Consider the following 23,392-nt stretch of genomic DNA (forward strand, 5'->3'; position numbering starts at 1 on the left):
CATCTTAAATTTGCTAAGATTGAGAAACACTGGTCTGAAGGACGCAGCAAAATTACGCTTCCATGGTAAAGGCTCCTTCACAGACGGAAGGAAAGTTCGGCTGTGCTGCCAGTGTTCTTCCTTCTGGTTACAGGTTTTTAAATCCTCAAATAATCCCCTGGTCCTATGTATTCACTGAGTATTCACTGAAGTAGAAAGTCGGAACGTAAATGAATAGACAAACTCTCAGGCAAAACCCACACTTCACAATGTGAGGAAACCACTGGAGGTCGACAGAGGCCACTTTAGAACCAGCAAACTCCTTCTGTCCGACTTTTCTTTTTTTTCTTTCCCTCTGGAACTACAATTCCCAGAAGCACCAAGACGTCCCCGTCAGACAAGGCGGTCCGCTGTTCGGATTGGCTCTAAAGCGGCAAGGGGGTGGTGCCTAACTTCTCCCGCGCTCTCCTGTTTTGCTGTGATCATGGCAAGCTTCGATCCCGGCTCGTTGCCTGACTTGCTGCGCCTTTATTACCGCCGCCTCTTCCCCTTCGGCCTTTACGGCCGGTGGCTCCGCTACGGCGATGGTGAGGAAGGGGCGAGGCGTTTCGGGACCCCGGTGGGAGGGCGAGGGAAAGTCCGCAGGAAACTGTTCAATCAGTTTGAAACATGCGTGACTCCGAGCATGTGCAAAATTCGGCTGCTGAACGCTCCACTTCTGTAAAATCGGAAGGGATTATGCTTTAAGTGGGTTAAAGGAGGTCAACACGCGTTTTGTGGGGTTTTAAGGTAAGGATAGGGACATGGGCATTGATGTTGGCGCAAGCAGGCTAGTGGGTCCCTAAATGACATTTTGCAACAAGTGCTGACCAGATTTCAGTAACAGTAACAGAATTGGAAGGGACCTTAGAGGTCATCTAGTCCAACCTCCTGCTCACGCAGGAGACCTGTACTAGGGATTCGAACCTCTGAACTGTTGATCAGGCTAGGTGACTTTACATTGTTCTTTACACTGTGTTCTTTACACACCCTCTAACTGTGTGGATGTGTTCACTGATGCAAGATGTGTTGGTGGTTTTTTTTTTTTTTTCCCCAAACCACTTAAATTGACTTGAAGCCAGGAACAAAGCAAATTTGGAGGCACTGTATCTTTTTGAGTACCAGGTACGTTACACAACAAGTAGAAAGGGACCTCGTTACAATTGGATTTTAGAGACGGTATTTAAGAAAAAAACATTTTAGAATATATGCTACAAAAGAATCAAATGTGGTGGGTGGGAAGCAATGTTGGTTAGCAGCTGTAAAGCATTTTACAAGGATTTTGGTCATTTTGAAAAGTTATTTATTTATTTTATTAGATTTTTATGCTGCCCTTCTCCAGAGACTCAGGGCGGTTTACAATGCGTTAAGCAATAGCCTTCATACTTTTGTATATACCTGCTTAGTAGGGCTTTCGGCCACCCCTAAGCGGTGTTCTTTTTTATACAAAGTCAGCTTATTGCCCCCACAATCCAGGTCCTCATTTTATCTACCTCGAAAGGATGGAAGGCTGAGTCAACCTTGAGCCTGGTGAGATTTGAACTTGCAATAATTGCAGGCAGCTGGCAACTTAAGTGCTACTTTAACAGCACTTAGTCCACTGTGCCACCAGGCTCTTTTTAAAAATATGGAACGCTTCACAAATTTGCGTGTCATCCTTGCGCAGGGGCCATGCTAATCTTCTCTGTATCGTTCCAATTTTAGTATATGTGCTGCCGAAGTTTATAAAGTTTGTTTGGGAGCAACTCTGAAAGAGGAACCCAAACAATCTGGTCTCTCAGCTTACTGCAAATAATAGGTTTGATCAATTGTCCTCTGCACCTCTTCCAGTTTGCATTCTTTATCATTACCCACCAGGATATAGAGAATGGAAGTATACAGAGACTATTAGCAAAATGGGGGCTTGGTCTGAACAGTAAAAAAGCATGAGACATAAACTTAGCCTGCTTGACTTTAGTATAAGCCAGATTCTGTTTTTATAGCCTACAGGTGTATCAATAACAAGGAGTTCTAGAATTCCCATAGAGTCTGTTTCTTGACTTGGCCTATATCAAAGGACTGACCTGGGATAATATAGTAGTGACAAAAAATTGAGGAAACCTTTTGGGAAAAGTGTATTTTCTGAAACTAGCTAATAACACTATTTTTTGGAGTAGTACCATTAAATTATATATCAATGGAAAGATAATTTAATCAAGAATAATGCAATAACTTTTATGAAGGATTTGCTATTAGGAGTTACAGTATAAAGAAGAAAAGTGAAACACGTAGAAAAAATGAGATATACAAAAATCACATCAATTAATAGTTGGGTAACCTTTAGCATGAATTACGGCCTTACAATGTCTTCCCATGGAGTGAACCAAGTCTTTTAGTTCTGCAGCTGTTATAATGTAATACCAAGATTGAATGATTGCGTCTATTAACTGGGTTTTATTGGTGGGTCACTTCTGATTAACAAGTTTCTTTAGTCGGCTCCATAGATTTTCAGTTGTATTAAGGTCTGGGCTATTCCCGGGCCATTCCAGCAGTGGAATATGATCATCTTGAAACTCCAAAAAAAAAGTGGTGTTATTAGCCATCAAACCTCAAAAATACACTTTTCCCAAAAAGTTTCCACAATTTTGGCCACTACTGTAGATAAGTAGCATTTTTCAGAACTTTCCATTTGCATCATATGCATTGCTTATATACTTGAAACGACCCTCTAAGGAAAGCTTGATGTAGAGAATCTAATACTTAGTGACTGACCATCTCATGGATTTGTGGAAGAATTGAGAAGTGAGGAAATTACTTTTATGTTCTGCCATGAAACCAAAATGGGATTGTGTGTTTTCCTTTTGTAGTGTCAAAGAACTATTTTCAGCGACGGGAGTTCTCATTCACACTCCGTGATGATATCTATGTGCGGTATCAGTCTTTCAACACCCCACAGGAATTGGAAAAAGAAATCCAAAAATTGTGTCCATATAAAATTGACATTGGAGCCGTGTATTCGCACAAGGTATGGAATGGAATATTCTGATATGAAGCAGTCTTCCTCAGCCGGGTGCCTACAAAATCTATTCAAATTACAGCCCCCCCAAAGTGCCTAGAGCCGTGATGGCGAACCTATGTGGCACGCAGAGCCATATCTGTGGGCATGCGAACGTTGCCCTAGCTCAGCTCCACGTGCATGCGCGTGCCAGCCATCTGATTTTCCGGCCTTCCGGGCCCACCGGACGTTGGGAAACGGGCTGTTTCTGGCCTTCTGGAGGGCCTCTGGGGCGGTGGGGAAGGCTGTTTTTGCCCTCCCCAGGCTCCTAGAAAGCCTCTGGAGCCTGGGGAGGGCAAAAAAATGGGCCTACCGGGCCCACTGTGCCATCATGTGCCAAAAGTGGGGGGAGCATATGCATGCACAGGGGGGGTGGGGCACATTGAATTATGGGCATGGGCACATGTACACTTGCATGTACACTTGAGAGCTTCTGCATTGGAGACAAATTCTTTGTGTGTCTAATCACACTTGGCCAAATAAAGTATCCTATTTTCTTTGTTGATGTTATTAATATGTCAAACGTATGGGGATTAACAGATGAAAGCTGTCCTGATATGCTACCTGAACATCCATGTGTTTACTATTCACTAATATACAGTACAGGTAGTCCTCGATTTACAACAGTTCATTTAGTGACCTTTCAAATTTACAATGGTGACTTATGACCATTTTTGATACTTACGACCGTTGCAGCATCCCCATGGTCACATGACTTACATTCGGATGCTTGACAACTTGTTCATATTTATGACGGTTGCTGTGTCCCGGGGTCATGTGATCACTTTTGTGACCTCCTGACAAGCAAACTCAGCGGGAAAGCCAGATTCACTTAGCAGCTGTCTTACTAACTTAACAACTGCAGTGATTCACTTAACAAATGTGTCAAGAAAAGGCGTAAAATGGGGCAAAACTCACTTAACATATTTCTCGCTTAGCAATATAAATTCTGGGCTCTATTATGGTCATAAGTCGAGGACTACCTATATTGGGATACATACAGAAAATAGGTATTTGGTAGTGCTCTTATTCAGCTTTTATACTCTAAATAAGAATTTAGAAAAGGCTTTGCAGCGATTATATATATTGCTCAAAAAAATAAAGGGAACACAAGCAGAAGACATCCGAGATCTGAATGAATGAAATAGCCTTATTAAATACTTTGTTCGTTACATACAGTAGTTTTGTGTTCCCTTTAGTTGTTTGAGCAGTGTATAAACTACTGTATGTAAAGAACAAGGTATTTAATAAGGCTATTTCATTCATTCAGATCTCGGATGTCTTCTGTTTGTGTTCCCTTTATTGTTTGAGCAGTATATAATCTTGGAATGTTTATCATTCTTTATTGTTTATTCTCATATGTCACTTGGAACATCAAACAACTGTTTTCCAACCTCCTATAACAGCGAATGATCCTGAAAAGCCTCTGCAGCCATTCCTGAATGCTTCCTATCCAGACTTCCTATTCCTCTGTGATGTATTGTTTGAATGGCTGAAAATGACTTGACAGCATATCGGTGGCCAAAACAAAAAATAAAAAATGCAGAAGTCTGAAATGTAATGAAGGAATGAGATTTAGATTATAAATTATAGTATGATGCTAATACTTGAGCTCATTCTGGGTTGTGTTTTGTTTGTTTCTTTGCAGCCTGTCCAGCATAACACCGTCCACATGGGTGCTTTTCAAGCTCAGGAAAAGGAATTGGTGTTTGATATAGACCTGACGGATTATGATGATGTTAGGCAATGCTGCAGGTAGCTTTATCTTTCTGCGATCGTTATTTGATATTCATTAGCCAATTCGTAATGGGAAAAATATTATGCAGAAAGAACATGATGTACTGTACTTGGATCTACAGACCGTTCAGATGGTCCTTCCTGACAAAGTCTCTATTCCTCTAGCTACAAAAAGATCGGTTTTCTGAATAATGAAATCCCTTGGGCAGCAGTATTATAAATACCGTATTTTTCGGAGTATAAGACGCACCGGAGTATAAGACGCACCTACCTTTTTTGGTGAGGAAAAGAAGAAAAAGAAATCTCCCTCTGCCCAATTTTGCCTCGTTACAGCAAACAGCCTGCTTTAATTTCATTTTTGTTTTCAGCATAGCTTGATTAGCACAAGGGGAAAAAAAAATCTGCTCTAGCAATTTACCTTTTTGCAGCAAGCAGCAGAGCCCTGCACAAAACAGCTGAGAGCAAATCAGCTGAGAGTCAGGAAGCCAATCCAATCAACTTGTGCTAATGAGGCTGTGTTGAAGCTGAAAGGAGCTGTTTTTTCTTGCTGTTTGCTTGCAAGGAGGTATCTGCTGCGAGGCAGAGGCCAAAGGGTGGGGGACAGTGGGTGGGCGAGGCTACATTCAGTGTATAAGATGCACCTAAATTTTCACCACCTTTGGGGGGGGAGGTGCGTTTTATACTCCGAAAAATACGGTATTTCTCAAAAGTAAACCACACTGCACACAATGGACCTTATTTTCACGCAAACATACAAGGGGTGGTTGTACTCAATTCCAAACTTTATGATATATTATCATTGTATGTCAACAGGCAAGGAAGATTGCCAGGGGACAAGATAATAAAAACAACTGACTGTATTGCCAGTTGCCTCTGAGAAACTAGATCTTCCCATTCTGAACAAAGAGTTCTCATTCCCAGCTTCGTTTAGCTGTATTTATTTTTTAAATCTCAAGGCAACAATTCTACCACACACTGTCCAAGTTATTGGTGGGAAAGCATTCTGCTTTTCTGCCTTCTTTTTTAAGCAATGTGATTAAGTCAACATATGCATTTCAAACCAGTGCTTGGAAATAAAGCTTGTTCTAATAAGTGCACTTATTGGTAAGTGTATTAGCACAAATTACCTAAATCATAGTGTGGCACTAAAAATCCCATCCTTACCACTGGCCATGTTGACAAGCTGGAAGAGAATTCAAGACTGTACAGTACAGGTCAATTTACAACCACAATTGAGGCCAAAATTTCTGTTGCTAAACGAGACCGTTGAGTGAGTTTTGCCCAATTTTATGACTTTTGCCACAGCGGTTAAGTCCATCATTACTGTTGTGGTCCGTCAGTGGCCTGTGCAGATTATAGCTGATTCCGACAACAAGGAGGCTGGTGTGCTGCACCAGCAGCTTGTGCAGCTGGCGCTCAAGTCGGACAGTGAGGAGGCTGGAGAAGATGTGGTGCCAGAGGCGGGGATTCAGCCAGGGCCTTCAGAACCTCCAGAAGCTCCTTTAAGTGAAGAGGACGAAGAGGAGGAGCCTCTTCTCGATGCACAGGCGCGCAGAGCTGCCAAAAGGCAGGAATGGCTCCTCAAGAGGAGGTCTCCTTGAGAGTAAGGCTTGGGGCTAATTGGCCATTGTCTTAGCCTATTTAAGGAGGAACGCCGCTTGCAGCAAGCTGCAGGGAACAACTTCAGTTCACTCTCCTTCGCGTCTGGATTCTCTGCAAAATTATTAACAGCCTTTGGTTGATAAAGACTAAGTTTTTTGAGTAAAATAAGCTTTGTATAGAGTTTGTGTGTGCTGCGTTCTTTGGGGTCCGTAGCTGGGGCAGAACAATTACAGTTGTTAAATTAGTAATACAGTTGTTAAGTGAATCTGGCTTCTCTATGGACTTTGCTTATCAAAAGATGATCATGTGATCCCAGCATCCGTCACCAATGTGAACCAGTTGCCAAGCATCTGAATTTTAATCACTGACCATGAGGATGCTGCAATGGCCCTAAGAGTGAAAAACAATAATAAGTCACTTTTTTCAGTGCCATTGTAACTTTGAATGGTCACTATAAATGAATAGTTGTAAGTGAAAGATTACCTACTGACTACGATGTTTACATGATCTTTAGGTCCTTTTTATGAGTAGGAATCGTTTTGTCTCTTTCAGCTCTGCAGAGATCTGTTCCAAATGCTGGACTCTCATGACCATTGCCATCCGCGTTATAGACCGAGCCCTTGTAGGTAAGTGGCTGATAGCTTTCTAATCCCTATGGCTGTCCACTCTTCCTCTAGCAAAGCTAGAACATATCCGCCTTTGAGCAGCCTAGAAGTATCTCAGAATTATGTGATTGCGTCAACCCTCTTGACTGCACAAGGTGCCTGGCCTAAAGAAAAGAGAAGGCATGTCTTTGTTTCATGATGTTCCCCATCCTTTAGTAATAGGGCCGGGGGGGGGGGATTATATCTAATTGATAACAAATTTTAAATCGTGTTCCATGTTGTGCAAGTTGACATTAATGGTGAGTCATAGAAAGGTAGATTATTGCGGGATGTACAGATGTTAGGTTCTATAGTTCCCTTTACAGCAATGAATTACCTCAGTTGCCTCCAGGCATCCCTCCAAAACATGTTAGTGTCCAAGTGCAAGTTTTAATATGGTAGGAAATGTATTAACTGTACGGGGATAATCATGTGAACTATATTTCTTTGATTTATTGTAAAATTAAAAAGGTAAAGGTTCCCCTTATACATATGTGCTAGTTGTTCCCGACTCTAGGGGGCGGTGCTCATCTCCATTTCAAAGCCAAAGAGCCAGTGCTGTCTGAAAATGTCTCCTTGGTCATGTGGCTGGCATGACTAAACGCCAAAGGCGCACGAAACGCTGTTATCTTCCCACCAAAGGTGGTTCCTATTTTTCTACTTGCATTTTTTACGTGCTTTTGAACTGCTAGGTTGGCAGAAGCTGGGACCAGTAACGGGAGCTCATCCCGTTACACAGCACTAGGGATTCGAACTGCTGAGCCACTGCGTCCCTTATTATAAAATTATATCAAAGTTAATTTATTCCTAGCCTCCTGCTACTTAATCTTGGTCCTGCACAGTTGGAGGAGAAACCTATATATTTGCATGCCCATTACACGTAAGAAAGGAAGAACAGATATTGGCTCATGGCTGTCTGAGTGAATTGGCAAATATTCTTGACAGTGGCTAGTTGGGGTTTCCCTAATTTGACACTTTGGGGAACTATAGTCATGCTGGCTGGAGATTATTGGAGCAGCAATTCTAAAATATCTGGAGTGCACTGGATTGAGAAGAATTGACCTCATCTATCATTTGACAATAGGAAAGATGGATAGACCCATTTCTATTTTTTAGTAGATATGTGCCAAATAGTCTTTGGTTTGGCGCATTCCTTGAGTTTTCTTTGCAGTGCTCAGCTCTTCTATCCTTCAGTTCATACATGTCTTAGCTCCCATCTGAAGGAGGATGCTTCTGCCTGTTCTTGAGTAGAGCACCATTCTTGGTGATATGTTAACATGTCAGGATAGGATACATACCATATTTTTCAGACTATAAGACACACACCAAAAGGGGGTGGAAATGTCTGTGCATCTTATAGACCGAATATTGCCGAAGCCCCACCCACCTGCCAACCGCTTTTTTTTTTCCTTCTGCATGCCTTTCTTGACTGTACACCGCCTTGAGTCCTACGGGAGAAAGGCGATATAGAAATATAATAAATAAATAAATAAATAAATGCCCTTTTTTCTGCCTTTTTCAGGCCTTTTTTCGACCCTTTTGGGGGGCTTTTTTCAGGCCATTTTTGAGGCTTTTCGGCCCATTTTCGAGGGTTTTTTGGCCCATTTTCGAGGGTTTTTTTGGCCAAATTTTTGGGGAAAAAACGGCCTAAAAAATCCTTGAAAACAGGCTGAAAAAAGCCTTGAAAATTGGCAGGAAAAAAGCCTAGAAAATGAGCAGAAAAAAGAGCTGAAAATGGGGCGCGCGGAGGCCAAAAACTTTTTTTGTTGATTTTCTCTTCTAAATTTAGATGCATCTTATAGTCCAAAAAATACAGTAGTTTGCTCAGAAACAGTATCTCACTGCCACCTTCTGGGACTATATTATCTTTCCAAACTAGTCCCAGGATTTCCTGGTGGTCTCCCATCTAAGGATGAATGAAGTCCAACTCTGCTTAGGTTTTTCAGGACCAGCCATAATCAGTCAGGGGCCGCTACCTTTATAAAGAGCTGTGTGGTCTACTCCCACTGGTTCTCATCAAATGTTTTATAGCGGAGAACAATACATGTATTCTTTTAAATAGTCATATTTAGTGGTCTTTCAGTATTTATGAGTCTTTATTCAAACATCTTTTTACTGCTTCATCTCAGAAAAATCTTGAAGCTGTTTATAATCAAACTCAAAATTGAAATAGAAGACTAAACTATACAGTAAAACGCAGAAATGTACAGTATCAAGTAAGCTATAAATAAATGGCAAACTGGCTCCTAGCATTCCTGTTTATTGTTCTTATTTGCATTGTTTTGACTCAGCGGTGCAGCTTTTTTTTTTGCTGTAGCTGTTAAGCAAGCTGCTATTTTCTTTGATCGGCTGTCTTCAGCCATGGCTTTAACTATAAATAAGCCGTAATTGGGTTCATTCAACACATTCTATAAGAAGTCATTGTTTACAGATTGCCATAGTTTGTGTCACAGATTTGTATTGAACAGAATAAATGTAAATTTTTATAGCTCTTAAGTTTTGTTTGGTAATGTAAATAGTGTATTTTTTATTTATTTATTTATTTATTTTGGCTTTCCTTCTGTCCCTGCAGAGGACTTCGGCATTCAGCATAGACTGTGGGTGTATTCAGGACGCAGAGGGGTCCATTGCTGGGTGTGTGACGATGCTGTCAGGAAGTGGTCTTCAACTCTCCGCTCTGCCGCAGTGGAATATCTCTCCCTAGTCAAGGTGTGTTCCTGTAACGAGAGAGGAACTTTGTAATGAGATTTGCAGTGGGCAGGGCCAGGAGAGAATTCTCCAAAATAACCACGCAGCTGATGCAACTCAAAAAAAATCAGTTTCCCAGGTCTGAAGTGGCAGATTTTAATAGCTGCAGTTTTGATTTCCAATTGGCACCAATTTTTGTCAGGGCAACTAGTGTGGATGCTGGGAGTTACAGAACAGCAGCTTGGGTATTATCCTGTGGACTCAAGTTACCTATCTGTCATTTACCGGAAGAAATAAGTAGACCTTCACATCAAAAGGGTGAGGGAATAGCAATAGCACTTAGACTTATATACCGTTTCACAGAGCTTTACAGCCCTCTCTAAGTGGTTTACGGAGTCAGCTTATTGCCCCCAACAATCTGGGTCCTCATTTTACCCACCTCGGAAGGATGGAAGGCGGAGTCAGCCTTGATTAATCACGCATGAGTACAGTCTTGACAATAGGCTGTTATATCAGAGCCTGCATCTGGAAAGAGTAAAGACAGTAAATGGAGGTGCTATTGATTTGCGTACATTATATTTAATCCATTCTTCAACCACAAAGATTCCTAGAATGGTTTATGGATCCATAAAAATTTGCCCTTCCCATCCTTTTTTCAAACTGAAAAGAGAGCACACAAAATGAGGAAATGGGAGCGGGGGAACCAAGAAAACAAGAGAAATAAATTCTTAGTATAATAAAATCCACAGTATAATTATCTGCTGTAATACAGGCCTGCATTGTTTCTATTTTTACCACAGCTGCTCGGAATGGAAATCATTTAAGGAAAGGTTTTCTGCCTCTTTAATTGTTTAATGGGAAAAGCAGAGAATCGGTAAAGGGGGACTTAAGTGTTCTTTGGAAATCCTGGCCAAAACAATAAAAAGTCAATAAATGTGAGAACCTGAAGGAGGAGCAATGCAATTATGAAATAGCTGCCAATATGAGCACAGTTCTGCAGGTCAAATGCTTGCCTACACAACTATTACATGAGCCTGTCCTTTGTCCTTTTATGAGACATAAACTATGTAATAAGCTAGGTCAATATGATTTAGTTAGCTTCGTCTTAGCACAATGTGAATTTACCCAACTAGTTCGAAAACCACTAGTATAGTTTTATACAGTAGTGTGTGACACATACACGGAGACCCACACACCCAGTTTATTCAACAAATCAGGGCTTAGCACAATGTATGAATAAGTTCAGTGTGTTCTCCATGTTTGGAAATCAACATAGTTCTCTTCTGTTCTCTCCCACTCCCTGCATATGTTGTTTAGACTTCACAGCGCAAAATGCTGTTAGCTTAGCTCTTAGCGGGAACTCTTTAAATTAAAACCAATTGTATGCTTTATCAGATTGCCTAGATGCCCAGAAAGATGAGGCTCCAGTATTTTTAGAAATAGAAATAGAATAACAAGATTTGGAAGGGACCTTGGAGATCTTCTAGTCCAACCCCCTGCTTAGGCAGGAAACCCTACACCACTTCAGACAATGGTTATCCAATCTCTTCTAAAAAAATTCCTGTGTTGGAGCATTTACAACTTCTGGAGGCAAGTTGTTCCACGGATTAATTGTTCTCACTGTCAGGAAATTTCTCCTCAGTTCTAAGTTGCTTCTCTCCTTGATTAGTTTCCACCCATTGCTTCTTGTCCTACCCTCAGGTGCTTTGGAGAATAGCTTGACTCCCTCTTCTTTGTGGCAGCCCCTGAGATATTGGAACATTTCTATCATGTTACCCCAGTCCTTCTTTTCATCAGACTAGACATACCCAGTTCTAGCAACAATTCTTTATATGTTTTAGACTCCAGTCCCCTAATTATCTTTGTTGCTCTTCTCTGTACTCTTTCTAGAGACTTAACATCTGTTTTACATCGTGGCGACCAAAACTGAATGCACTATTCCAAGTGTGGCCTTACCAAGGCATTATAAAGTGGTATTAACCCTTCACGTGATCTTGATTCTATCCCTCTGTTTATGCAGCCTAGAACTGTGTTGCTCACTAGCTGAAATTTACCTTTAACTTTTCCTTCAGGTTGTTTTTTTTTTTTTTAATATTGATGAACTAAATGGTGCCATGAGGGGCAACTGAAATGTTGGGAAAAGAGACAAGTGAGGCAGAAAATTCAGCACTATGTCCCAATTCTGTGACATGTGTAGCCAGAAGTACCACTGAGATTTTCATGTCCAAAGGGGAGGAAAGCAGACATAAACAGATTCTAACCTTGCTTTTCCTTGAACATTTCTAGGGAGGTGAAGGAACCATCAAGAAAGTAACTCTCTCAGATAAACACATTCATCCTTTTATCAGGTCAGTTAATGTGTGCAGGTGCCATGAAGTGGAACTTGGTGCCTTCTGGTTTCCAGTTAAAATCTATCTTAGCAATTTGAGTAGGGAGCCTTCCAAAAATTGTTGAATTGCAATTTCCCTTGTTTTGGGCAATGGTTACTGTTCAACGATAGTGAGAGGCCGTGGATGCCACACTCCAAGCTGAAACAGTTTTTGAATTGAACTGAGAATCGTAGGGTTTAAGGAAGTGTGGTCTAAGCAAGAGCTTAGCATTATTTGGACTCGAGTTGCATCAGATCAAATAAATACATCTAGATAAATAGAGCACTCTGCCTTGTGGCGGTATGAATCAGGATAGATGCAATTCTTGATGTGGCTAAAGAGGAGACCACCTACTGCTGCGGTCTGTTTCCAACTCAGCTACCGCTTTCTAGAAGAAGCATTGACAAAACTTAGTATAGAATCTGAAGCTTTTAACCACAGGTAAGCTTGTTGGCAATTGCCAAGGGTGACTTACTTATACTTAATACTATCCTGATGACAGCTCTGGTTTGAATGAGCAGGTGGATAAAGGTCTCCAGGCAGTGATACTAAAGTGCTGGTTAAAATCTTTTCGCTAATTCGCCCCATGCTGACATGAAGAAACTAGCTTAGACTTAAAAACCTTTAAATGTGTATTTTGGATTCTCAGATGATATATAATACTGTTTGGCACTTTTTACATTACTTTACTGCTTATGCGCGCAGATCCTGAAAGAAGTGCTTAGCATATTGGCAAAAATCTGCAGAATAAAGTGTTGCTCTTCCCATGCCTTTTTGTCCTTATACTTAAAAGTGGTGTCGATGTAGAATTAGGACTTGCTATTTTGCACACTGCTATAAATGCTATAAACTAAATCCTCCAGTTTCAAGCAGGAGCAAATTAAATGCTGATGAAATGACTTCAGCAGAACTTGTTTTATTTTTCTCTGCATGAGAAAGTTGCATCTGCCTGACATTCTCTCTCTTACAAAATCCTAAAACATTCAGGAACCATTTATCTCTCTGAGGCTTTCCTCTCTTCTTTTTCAGAGCATCATTGGATATAGTGAAACGTTACTTCAAAGAATATGCTCTCGTTGGTCAGGACATACTTGGAAATAAAGAAAAATGGGAAAAGCTGTTAGCTTTGGTTCCAGAGAATATCCTTTTTGGATTGTCAAAGATGGAGTCGAGGTTATACAAAAATAGGCAAAGAACGTATTTTTGTACGACTATCTGGCCAGACTACCCATAAATGGTCAAGAAAATGTGTAAAACATAATCCAGATATCTACAGACTAGCATCTGGATTGTTGCAGTAGCCAGGAAGTAAAATTATTTCTAACGGGAATGTAATAAACTCCCACTCTCAAAAAAAACCCCTCATCAATACAGAATCCATTAATTGGCCAAGGCATCTTTCAGGCAGAAGCAAGTAAGCTTCTTGGACAACATCTTCCTTAGACAACTTCTTCGCCTCTGCCTTCTTTTTCCTTCTAATAGACAGTGTGTGGTTATACTTGGTCTTTGGTTGTGGGACATTATTTCTGAGAGAAAGCAGAGAAGATTAAGATGGAGGGAGGAAGTATAGTAAGAAACCATCAGTGTTTGAAAATGGGATAAATGGCTTATTTGCAATTAGGGGGGGGCGGAATCTATTAAATTCCTGATGCTCAACTACAACTCCCATAGCAATTGTATTCCGGCAACAACAGAAGGAATAATGGTTCCCAATGGATATCCTAAAAGGAATCAACTCCTGTGATAACCTTTCCCCAAATTATTTGTGGCAGTAGAACAGGATGTTTAGCTAGAAAAGGTCAAGAATAATCAGGCCTGTGCTTTCCGTGCTGGTCTAATTTTCTTCCTGAAGAGAGCTTTTCCAGAGGACTGCTCCAAAATGGGAGATATTTTCACATGCACAGGGGAAAAAAGTCTGTTTTTCCCATCTTCTTCAGTAGCACACATAACAAGGTTTGTATATAAGTTAAAGTGTCAGTTCTAAGCAGACTTAATTGCAAGTAAGTCCCATTAGAGCAGAGTTTCTCAACCCTGACAATTCTGGGAGTTGAAATCATCCCTGCATCTTAAAATTGCCAAGGTTGAGAAACACCGAATTTAGAGAGAACTGATTTTGTTTGGAAGTGGGCCCATCTGACCTACTGTATACCAGGAACAGAAGACTGACATGCAAGTCTTTTTGAAAGAAGGCAAAGCTATCCCTCTCAGAGAAAGTACAAAAAGTTGGCTATTTTGCTTCAGAGCCTAACCTGGAAAGTCCTTAGCCATTCTGCCACCAGAGCAAGAGTATCTTCGTTCCGAATTCCGTAAAAAGCATAATTCAGAGCAGCGCTGGGAAGTTCTGGAAAAAAAGGTAAAATAAATAGTACGTATATGCAAAATTAACACTGGGGTAGAACTTTGCTAATAGGTGAGTGAGATTCTTATTTTAAGTTGTAGTGCTGAAAAGGTCAATAACTCAAGACTGGAGTATGCTTTGTGATTAAACCTTGGTGCTTCTGCCTTCTGAAGTTGCGCTGGATTTTGAGAGCACAAGGGTCACTTGTGGGCCTGCAAAAATCAATAAGCAGAGATAAAATGAGAGTCATCAAGACAGAAAGCTGACATATCCAGAATGCAACAGCACTTTCTATTTTTAGTAGGCTGATTCTCCCTGCTGCACTTTCTTCCACCGTAAAAGGTTTATTTATAGCTTATTGAAAATTGAGCGTCTGAAGAGGGAGCTACAACTATTCTTAAAGCTTTTTGGCTGCTGAATTACAAAAAAAAAGCCCAAACAGTGATTGGAGAAGAGTTATAAGAAGTCAGGCGGCATATAAATTCAGTTGATGATAATGTGGAAATATACAAAATTATGATGATGATGTATCATAGTACAAGAAGTGCTTTGGGTGTACTAAAACACCCAAAGTTCAGCCTCCAAGCTCTCCAAACAAGAAAGAGAAAGACTCGGATTTGAAATCTTAGAAAGGCAGGAAGCTGATTTGCCCGGGCAATACAGGTAGTCCTCAATTTATGACCACAATTGAGCCCAGTATTTATGTTGCTAAGTGAGAAATTTAATTATTTGCCCCATTTTAATATATATATCTATATATATATAGATAGATAGATATATATATATATATATATATATATATATATATATATATATATATATATATATATATATATATTTGCCATATTTGTTACATAAATTAGTAACACGGTTGTTAAGTGAATCTGGTTTCCCCATTGACTTTGCTTGTCAGAAGGTCGCAAAAGATGATCACATGACCTTGGGACACTGCAACCGTCATAAGTACGAGCCAGTTGCCAAGCATCTGAATTTGGTCACCTGATCATGGGGATGCTGCAATGGTCGTAAGTGTGAAAAATCATCATAAAGTCACTTTTTCAGTGCCATTGTAACTTCGAACGGTCACTGAATGAACTGTTGTAAGTCGAGGACTACCTATACTGAGTGAGCTAGACCTGGGCATTGTCTTGAGTTAGGCCAGTTTGTATTAATCCTTTTCTCTTTCTCATTCTGAAGAAAATGGTACGCTCTGAAATGGAGATTATGCTACAGTACTGTTTTCCCCGCCTGGATATGAACGTTAGCAAAGGCATCAATCATTTGCTGAAGAGCCCTTTCAGCGTTCACCCCAAAACAGGTCAGTTGCTGAACAATGCTCCCGCATATTTCTTTTTGATGGAAATCCGACGAGGGCCTAAAATGGCAGGGAATGCTGAAGCTGGAGGTGGAAACACAGGAAATTCATTTCAACCGTCGAGATCACTATTTGATATTCAGCCACTTGCTATCTCTCAACCTGGTTTACTTTCAGGCTTTTTGGAAGATAAAATAAGGTAATGCTATGTATGCAAAATTGAGCATAGAGAACAGGGAGGATTTACTGGTAAGCATCATTAGTAGCATCATACTGTTTTGTCTATCGTATCTGTGGTTCCTTCTGCTGCTTCTGAAATGTACATTTCCCTGTTAGTGTTTTCAGTTATGAGCAGTGGGAAGAAATAATGCTAAAATGCAAAATGTGGTTTGATGCCTAAAGGTGTCGTTTTGTGAAAAACAAATGGGTACTGCATTTAATGCTAAGATAAAATTGTAACTATAGAAATGGGCATGTTGTCTCTGGAGTTTGAGAGTTTTAATCAATCTAAAGCAATATGTTAGGATTGAGAATACTGTTAGGAATTAAATAAGTCCTATATTACTATGTCATTTTAGGAAGAACAAGCAGGACCCAAGAGCCAAAAAACAGATAAACGTTTTGGTTTTTTTTTTACTCTTCTGTATTAAGAGACTAAATAGTGAAATTGTTGTTTTGAGTTTCCCAGCGTGTGCTTTGAATATAGGACAATACAGGTAGTCCTCGACTTATGACCACAATTGAGCCCCAAATTTATGTTGCTACATGACACATTTGTTAAGTGAGTTTGCCCCACCTTACGACCTTTTTTGCCAATGTTGTTAAGCGAATCACTGCAGTTGTTAAGTTAGTAAGATGGTTGTTAAGTGAATCTGGATTCCCCGTTGACAATGCTTGTCAGGCGGTCGCAAAAGAAGATCACATGACCCAGGGACACTGCAACTGTCATAAATATGAGTCAATTGCCAAGGGTCTGAATTTTGATCACCATGGGGCTGCTACAATGGTTGTTAAGTGTGAAAAATAGTCATAAGTCGCTTTTTCAGTGATGTTGTAACTTTAAACAGTCACTAATGAATGTTGTAAGTTGAGACAGACCTTTCCAAGGTCTGGAAAAGTTCCTATGTGGACATTTAGCCAGTTCATGGAGCTGTTCGGAAATGTAGTCCCTTGCTGCATGCTTTTTCTCTTCCCACTAGTAGTCTTTAAACTAGGGGTCCCCAAAATCCAGGCCGCAGCCCACTACTGGGCCTTGAACCCTTCAGAACCGGGCTGCGGAAGTGGCGGGCAAGCACTCACACATGGGTACATATCTCCACTTGTGTGAGAAGCAAGGAAGCACATGTGCACACTCCATTTGCACGAGCGGCATGCATGCGTGCCCACCCCTCACACAAATGGAGCTGTGCGTGTGCAGACTTATCACCGCTCGCATGGAACTGTCCCCTCTCTTCTTCTCTCCCCCCTCTCCCCCCCCCCCCCCGGGCCGGTCTGCAAAGCCAGAAAGGTTGGGGAACTCTGCTTTAAAGGAAGCTGTTGTAATGCTGCTTTTGATCTCTTTCAGGACGCATTTCAGTTCCAATTGACCTGAAGAAATTGGATGACTTCGATCCATTTTCTGTCCCCACTATAGGGTATGGATCATCTTTTTGGGATTTATGACAAACATGCATCTAGAAAGGGTAGGAATGAGATGGTGCCTAGGTTCACCCAACACATTAAGCTATTTATCCACTATTTTGTTGCATAATCAACAATTGGTAGGATTAAACCAGTGGTGGAATTCAAAAAATTTTTACTACCATTCTGTGGGCGTGGCTTGGTGGGCGTGGCAGGGGAAGGATACTGTAAAATCTCCATTCCCATCCCACTCCAGGGGAAGGATACTGCAAAATCCCCATTCCCACCCCACTCCTGGGGGGAGGATATTGCAAATTCCCACCCCACTCGGGAGCCAGCCAGAGTGGTATTTGCCGGTACTCCAAACTACTCAAAATTTCCACTACTGGTTCTCCAGAACCTGCTGAGTAGCACCCCTGGATTAAACATTATAGTGCCTACATTCACTCAGTGGCTCAAGCAAAAGAAAATGCATAATATCACTTAATGTGATAGATGTACCCAATCGGTCTCTTCAAACAAAATTGAGTGGATCGATCAGTTCCACTGCATAAACTGTCAATTTACTGGAGCCAAGCTCAGTGAAATGATCATGATCAATATAGGTTGGCCAAATTCTGTGGGATTTCCAATGTTTTTGTTCTATTCCTTAGCCACCTCTGTCATGAGCTGGACATGATTGGGAAAGATGAAGGAAATGGAAAGGAAACTGAAGGTCTACCGGAAAGCTCTCGTAAAAGCCGAGGTGAGTGCTGTCGTAGAAGAGATCAGGACAAATCTTTAGCCAATTCTGTTGTCATTGGGAATGTGTGTCATTTCCTTGATGCATAGATAGAAAGGAGGAGGAACAGGTTAAAATGCCGTGTTGGTAGCACTAAATTCTTCAGTTGTGTGTAATTGCTCTTATTTTATACCCTTGTATAAAGGGCCTGCAAAATTATAGGTTGGAAATGTTTTTAGTGTAAAGCTTTTTGAAAACAAGATTACAACCATTTATTAAAATTATTTTCACTACCAAAGGATCCAATCAGCTAATTTTAGATACCACTGTATCTCATTGGAACTATGATTTTTAGACAATTTCCCCCCTTGGTATAATCAGCAAATCAAACCAAACTTTATAAGTGCACCAAGCCTACTTCGGTTTTAATGCCTTTCCTTCCTTCTGCCCCAATGCTATCATTTGGTGACTTGCTGTTGAATATCAGTAGTGCAAAAAAGAGGAACATTGTAGTTGTTTTCTCTCCTATGTATTTGAATTGAAAGGGAAGTGAGCGTATCTTCTGTGAGAATCTATGGAGATTCTCAATCATCCAGGTTATGGCTGTCCCAAAGGTGCTTTTTCCAAAAGACAACCAGACTTTCTTGGGGTTTTTTTCCTTTGAAAACGACACGGAACACTTCGTGAATTTGCATGTAATCCTTGCGCAGGGGCCATGCTAATCTTTTCTGTGTTCCAATTTTAGTATGTGTTGCCAGAGTCAGCATTTTTTTTTCAAAAAAAACAACAACAACAAGAAAGTCCAGTTGCCTTTTAGAAAAGCATCTTTGGGACATCTTTTGTGAGAGATTTGCCTTTCTGGGAAGTGTGTGAAGGATAGACATTTGATGAAGGCTACCCTATTTGTTGTAAAAATAAATAATAATAATAGTAATAAGCAGCACAGCAAGACAGGTGGTTAATTGAGATGTAACAGGTCGGTTTTCTGAAATGTTTACAAATAGAAAAATATGACATAATTAGAATTAAATCTGGTATGTCTTTGGAGTCAAATCAGGAATGCATAAAGCATTGACCTGGAAGTGAGGTTAATCTTTTTCATATTGATTGGAGCAAATGGACAGCTGGGAGCCAAACTTAATTCCTTAATTCTGCTTAAGTACCGTGTTTCCCGAAAATAAGATCCTGTCTTATATTTTTTTGAACTCCGAAATAAGCGCTTGGCCTTATTTTCAGGGAGGTCTTATTATTTTGGGGTGCATGGAGCAAGATGGGGCTCCTATTGCCATCTTACCTGATTTGCAGCTCTGAATTTAAATATTTTTGGGGAGGGCTTTTCAGCGGGGAGGCTTATTTTAGTGCATGTGCTCAAAAGCCCGATTGGGCTTATTATCAGAGGATGTCTTATTTTCAGGGAAACAGGGTAGTTGTGATTTTAACATTTGGAAATAAAATGAGTCTTTTCTCTTCCCTCCCAATCTTTTTTTTTTTAAACAGATTATAAGAAAACCAGTCTAGCTCCATACGTGAAAGTCTTCGAACAGTTCTTAGAAGAAATGGAGAAATCTTACAAAGGACAACGTTTGAAAGAAAGCGGTAAGGGTGCCAACTCAACTCCCCCTCCCCAAATTGTTTCAGTGACATCAGGGTCATGATGGCGACATGGGCAGCAACATAACTTGATACAAAAAATATACTGTTTTTTTTTTCCTCTTTGTTATTGGCTATTGCTAACAGAGAGAAGCTAAATTCACACATTACATTAAATATGAAGTAGCTTTTTTGAACTTGACATTCTACTTTGTAAATGGTAGGATATGGGAATCAGGCAACTATGGCTTCTTTAATTAAACAGTTAAGCAATCTAAGACAATTCCTTGTGTGTCCAATCACAGTCGGCCAATAAAGAACTCTACTCTACTCTACTCTACTCTACTCTACTCTATTATTCTTTTCTATTCTTGCTTCAAATTGTGAACTGGGTGGCTTGGGAGCAATATCAGGAAATGTATTATGTATTGCAGAGCAAAGATGTCAACTTGAGGTTACTTGGGACAGAAACTCTTAGCCTATTGATGCAAGACATTGAATCACAAAAGTCAATTTTGTAGCTGTGTCGGTTGTATAAATCATATGATCCGTTTATGATTCAGTGCTATCATGTTTAGCTCAGAACATTTGGATAATTGAATGAATCATCAAGAGAGGGCAGTTGTACAAGCACAGGAAAGGGTGGGTCTGCTTTAAAAAGTTGTAAGCAGGTGCTGTATTTGCAATCCCGTACCACACTAAAGCACTTTTAGAAATTTAATCCAAAGTATTGCACAGTAATTTTGGCTTCACGTGATAAATACTTATACCTAATACACTCTGGTTGCCACTTATTGTGAGGAAATTGTAGACGTTTCCAAATCATTTGTTTTCAAGTTCAAAGAAGAAAACTTTTGCAAAATATACTTCCCCTCCCTACTACCTTCAACATTAACAATTACAGATGGTCCTCGAGTTACAACAGTTCATTTAGTGACCATTCAAAGTTACACCACTGAAAAATTTGATTTATGACCATTTTTCAGTTACAACCTTTGCAGCATCCCCATGATCATGTGATCAAAATTCAGGTGCTTGGCCAGTGGTTCATATTTATGACCATTGCTGTGTCCCAAGGTCATGTGATCACCTTTTGCGACCTTCTGACAAGCAAAGTCAATGGGGAAGCCAAATTCACTTAACAACCAAGTTATTAATTTATCAACTGCAGTGATTCATTTAACAACTGAGGCAAGAAAGGCCATAAAATGGGGCAAAACTCATTTAATAAATGTCTCAATTAACAACAGACATTTTGGACTCAATTGTGGTCATAAGTGGAGGACTACCTGTAACTGAAACAGCCTTTCCAGGTATGCTAGACTATGACCCCTATCAATTGCCACGCAGAAAAGGAATTGTAGTTAATTCCTCTGCATTTTGGAGGAGGGTAACATAATTTGTTGTATAACATACTAAGTTTCTTCACAGTATGCCTTAATTGTGTTTAAAATTATTTTTCCTTTTTTTTTCTTAAAGACATGCAGATGGATTTCTGAAGTTTTGAAGACACAGTGCATTGTCACAAGGCAGCTTCATGTGGCCAGATAATTGCATTCAAATACAGTAGAACTCTTGACTGTTTTGCTAGATTTGTGCACAAATCAGCCATTTACAGACAAGGTCAAAACAGGCTTTTCTTGCTGAAGAAGAGGCGATAAAAGTGTTAATAACCATTCAGGTTTCAACAGCCCTGCGCCATATAAAATAAATACTTGGTTTTGCTAACATGGGAGTGTATAATCAGTGGGATATATATTTGTCAAACAGCAAACAATAGGGGTTTATATTGCAGCATACAGTATGTAACATACACGTTTATGCTTTATTTGACATGACATTACAAGCGAATATCAGGCAGTTTTGACTGGTGACTGTGGTTTTTAAGAATTTCGGGTAATCCTCGACTTACAGTGGCAATTGGGACCAGAATTTTCATTGCTAAGCAATGCAATTAGGAAGTGCGTTAGCATTGCTTAGCAACAGCAATCCCTGCAGTCCCAGTTACCATTGTTAACTAAATCCCAAGGTCATTAGGTGAGGCAACTTCCTGCCCACTTCCCACAACAAAAGTCAGTGGAAAGGCCAGAAGGAAGCTGCAAGTCCCAGGCAGGCAGGTACCGTATTTTTCAGAGTATAGGACGCACCTTAGTTTTTGGAGAGGAAAATAAGAAAAAAGCTGATTGGCAGGTGGATCGGCCTCCCGGAATACCCCCAATCAGCTGTTCCCAGAGGTGAATTTTAGCAACAGGTTCCTTGGTTGTTATCTCTGTGCCTTGCTTTTTTTTTTTTTTTTTCCTGCCTCTGAAACTTCTGAATCTCTGTTTTAGAAAAAAAAAAAATCCTGCCTCTGAAAGCCTCTGAAACAGCTTCAGAAAAAAAAAGCCTCTGAACCTCTGTTTGGGGGCTTCTTTTCTGAAGCTCTTGTTTGGTGCTTTTTTTCTGAAGCTTCGTTTCTGATGCTTTTTTCAGCCTCTGAAACCTCCGTTTGAGAAGCTGGGCGGGGCTACATTCAGAGTATAAGACGCACCCAGATTTTCATCCTCTTTTTTCTTATACTCTGAAAAATACGGTAAGTGACTGCTGCTGGGGAGGGTGGGGTGGGAAGTCTGAGTGTATATCAGGTGAGGAGGTGCGAAAGAGGCATGGTGTGTGTTGTGTCGGATGTGAGGGAGGCATGGGGAAAACGGGGGAGGATATGCAGGTGTGCACAAGCACAGAGTTGAAGCGGGGTGCACAGGTAGGAGAGGCTTACCCAAGTGACTTGTGACCTTCCCTGCTGGCTTCCCCATTGACTTTCTGGGGAAGCCGGCGGGGAAGATTGTAAATAGCGTGCAACTAGTTGTAAGTGGAAACCTGTTGCCAAGTGCCCAGATTGTGATCATATGACAGCAGGAATCCTGGGATGTCTGGAATTCTGAGGACTTGTCATAACGCCATTATAATCTCAAATAGTCATGAACGAATGGTCCTTTGCCAAAGATAGCCTGTGGATCTGATTTTTATCATCTAGTCCTTCACCAAAAAGCTAAAGCAGCCCACTTTTAGATGGATTTCAACCCAATGCTATGTGTCTTTGACTTTTTCAAAGTAAAACTGTATATCGGGGATTTCTAAAATCAAAACATACAAGTATTGCAAACCGATATCATCCATGTTGAAATTGGTTGAAGGAGTCATAAAATTTTATATATACTACGGGTGGGGGGGGGAATGGAGGTCCACATGCCGATAAACGCTATCAGTGGCAATTTTTGCTGGGCCAGTGCACGACCGTGTTACAGAAAAAAAAAAAAAATCTGTCCATAATTTAAAATCAGGCAAAATATAAGAGTAAAATGCAGCCATCTAATGTAATACCTAAAATTCAGACTTTTCAGCTCTATTTTACTTCCAATAAAGCAGTCTTTCTTACGATAGCAGAGATAGTTATCCTTTAGTTTCTATAATCTCTTAGCCAGATGAAAATTGGCCTGATTGGACCTCCAGAATGGTCCCTTCTCTGTTAAAAAAAAGGGGGGGGGGGCTACTGTAAAAGGTGGTTCTATAAATGTGTAAAACCTATGTGCCTGTTACAGTCTTAATTTCTTTTTCTTTCATTTTAACTTTTTTCTTTTTTAAAAAAAAAATTATAACACAACACAATATAACAAACACAAAACACATAATATAAATTCCTTTTTTACAACTGTTTCGTAACGGTCAATTTCTAGTGT

General features: G+C 40.4%; 1 protein-coding gene, 1 non-coding gene and 1 pseudogene across 2 annotated transcripts; 1 reads left to right on the plus strand and 2 right to left on the minus strand.

The window, feature by feature from the left end:
* The first annotated feature begins 417 nt into the window (after positions 1–417).
* Positions 418–23,098, plus strand: PRIM1 (DNA primase subunit 1). The gene is made up of 13 exons (XM_034412278.2): positions 418–566; positions 2,865–3,022; positions 4,701–4,807; positions 6,944–7,017; positions 9,608–9,744; positions 12,010–12,071; positions 13,122–13,231; positions 14,369–14,445; positions 15,628–15,748; positions 17,310–17,379; positions 18,019–18,110; positions 19,584–19,682; positions 21,156–23,098. The coding sequence occupies exons 1-13, from the start codon at positions 464–466 to the stop codon at positions 21,173–21,175; spliced, it is 1,230 nt and encodes a 409-aa protein (XP_034268169.2). The 5' UTR covers positions 418–463; the 3' UTR covers positions 21,176–23,098.
* Positions 1,640–1,747, minus strand: LOC117663157 (U6 spliceosomal RNA). The gene has a single exon (XR_004590640.2). It is a non-coding gene; the product is annotated as a U6 spliceosomal RNA (small nuclear RNA).
* LOC117663158 (U6 spliceosomal RNA) lies at positions 18,752–18,851 on the minus strand (annotated as a pseudogene).
* Positions 23,099–23,392: the final 294 nt, after the last annotated feature.

The sequence above is a fragment of the Pantherophis guttatus genome, chromosome 2 (assembly GCF_059756535.1).
Source record: "Pantherophis guttatus breed Tessera chromosome 2, ASM5975653v1, whole genome shotgun sequence".
In the NCBI taxonomy this organism is placed as follows: domain Eukaryota; kingdom Metazoa; phylum Chordata; class Lepidosauria; order Squamata; family Colubridae; genus Pantherophis; species Pantherophis guttatus.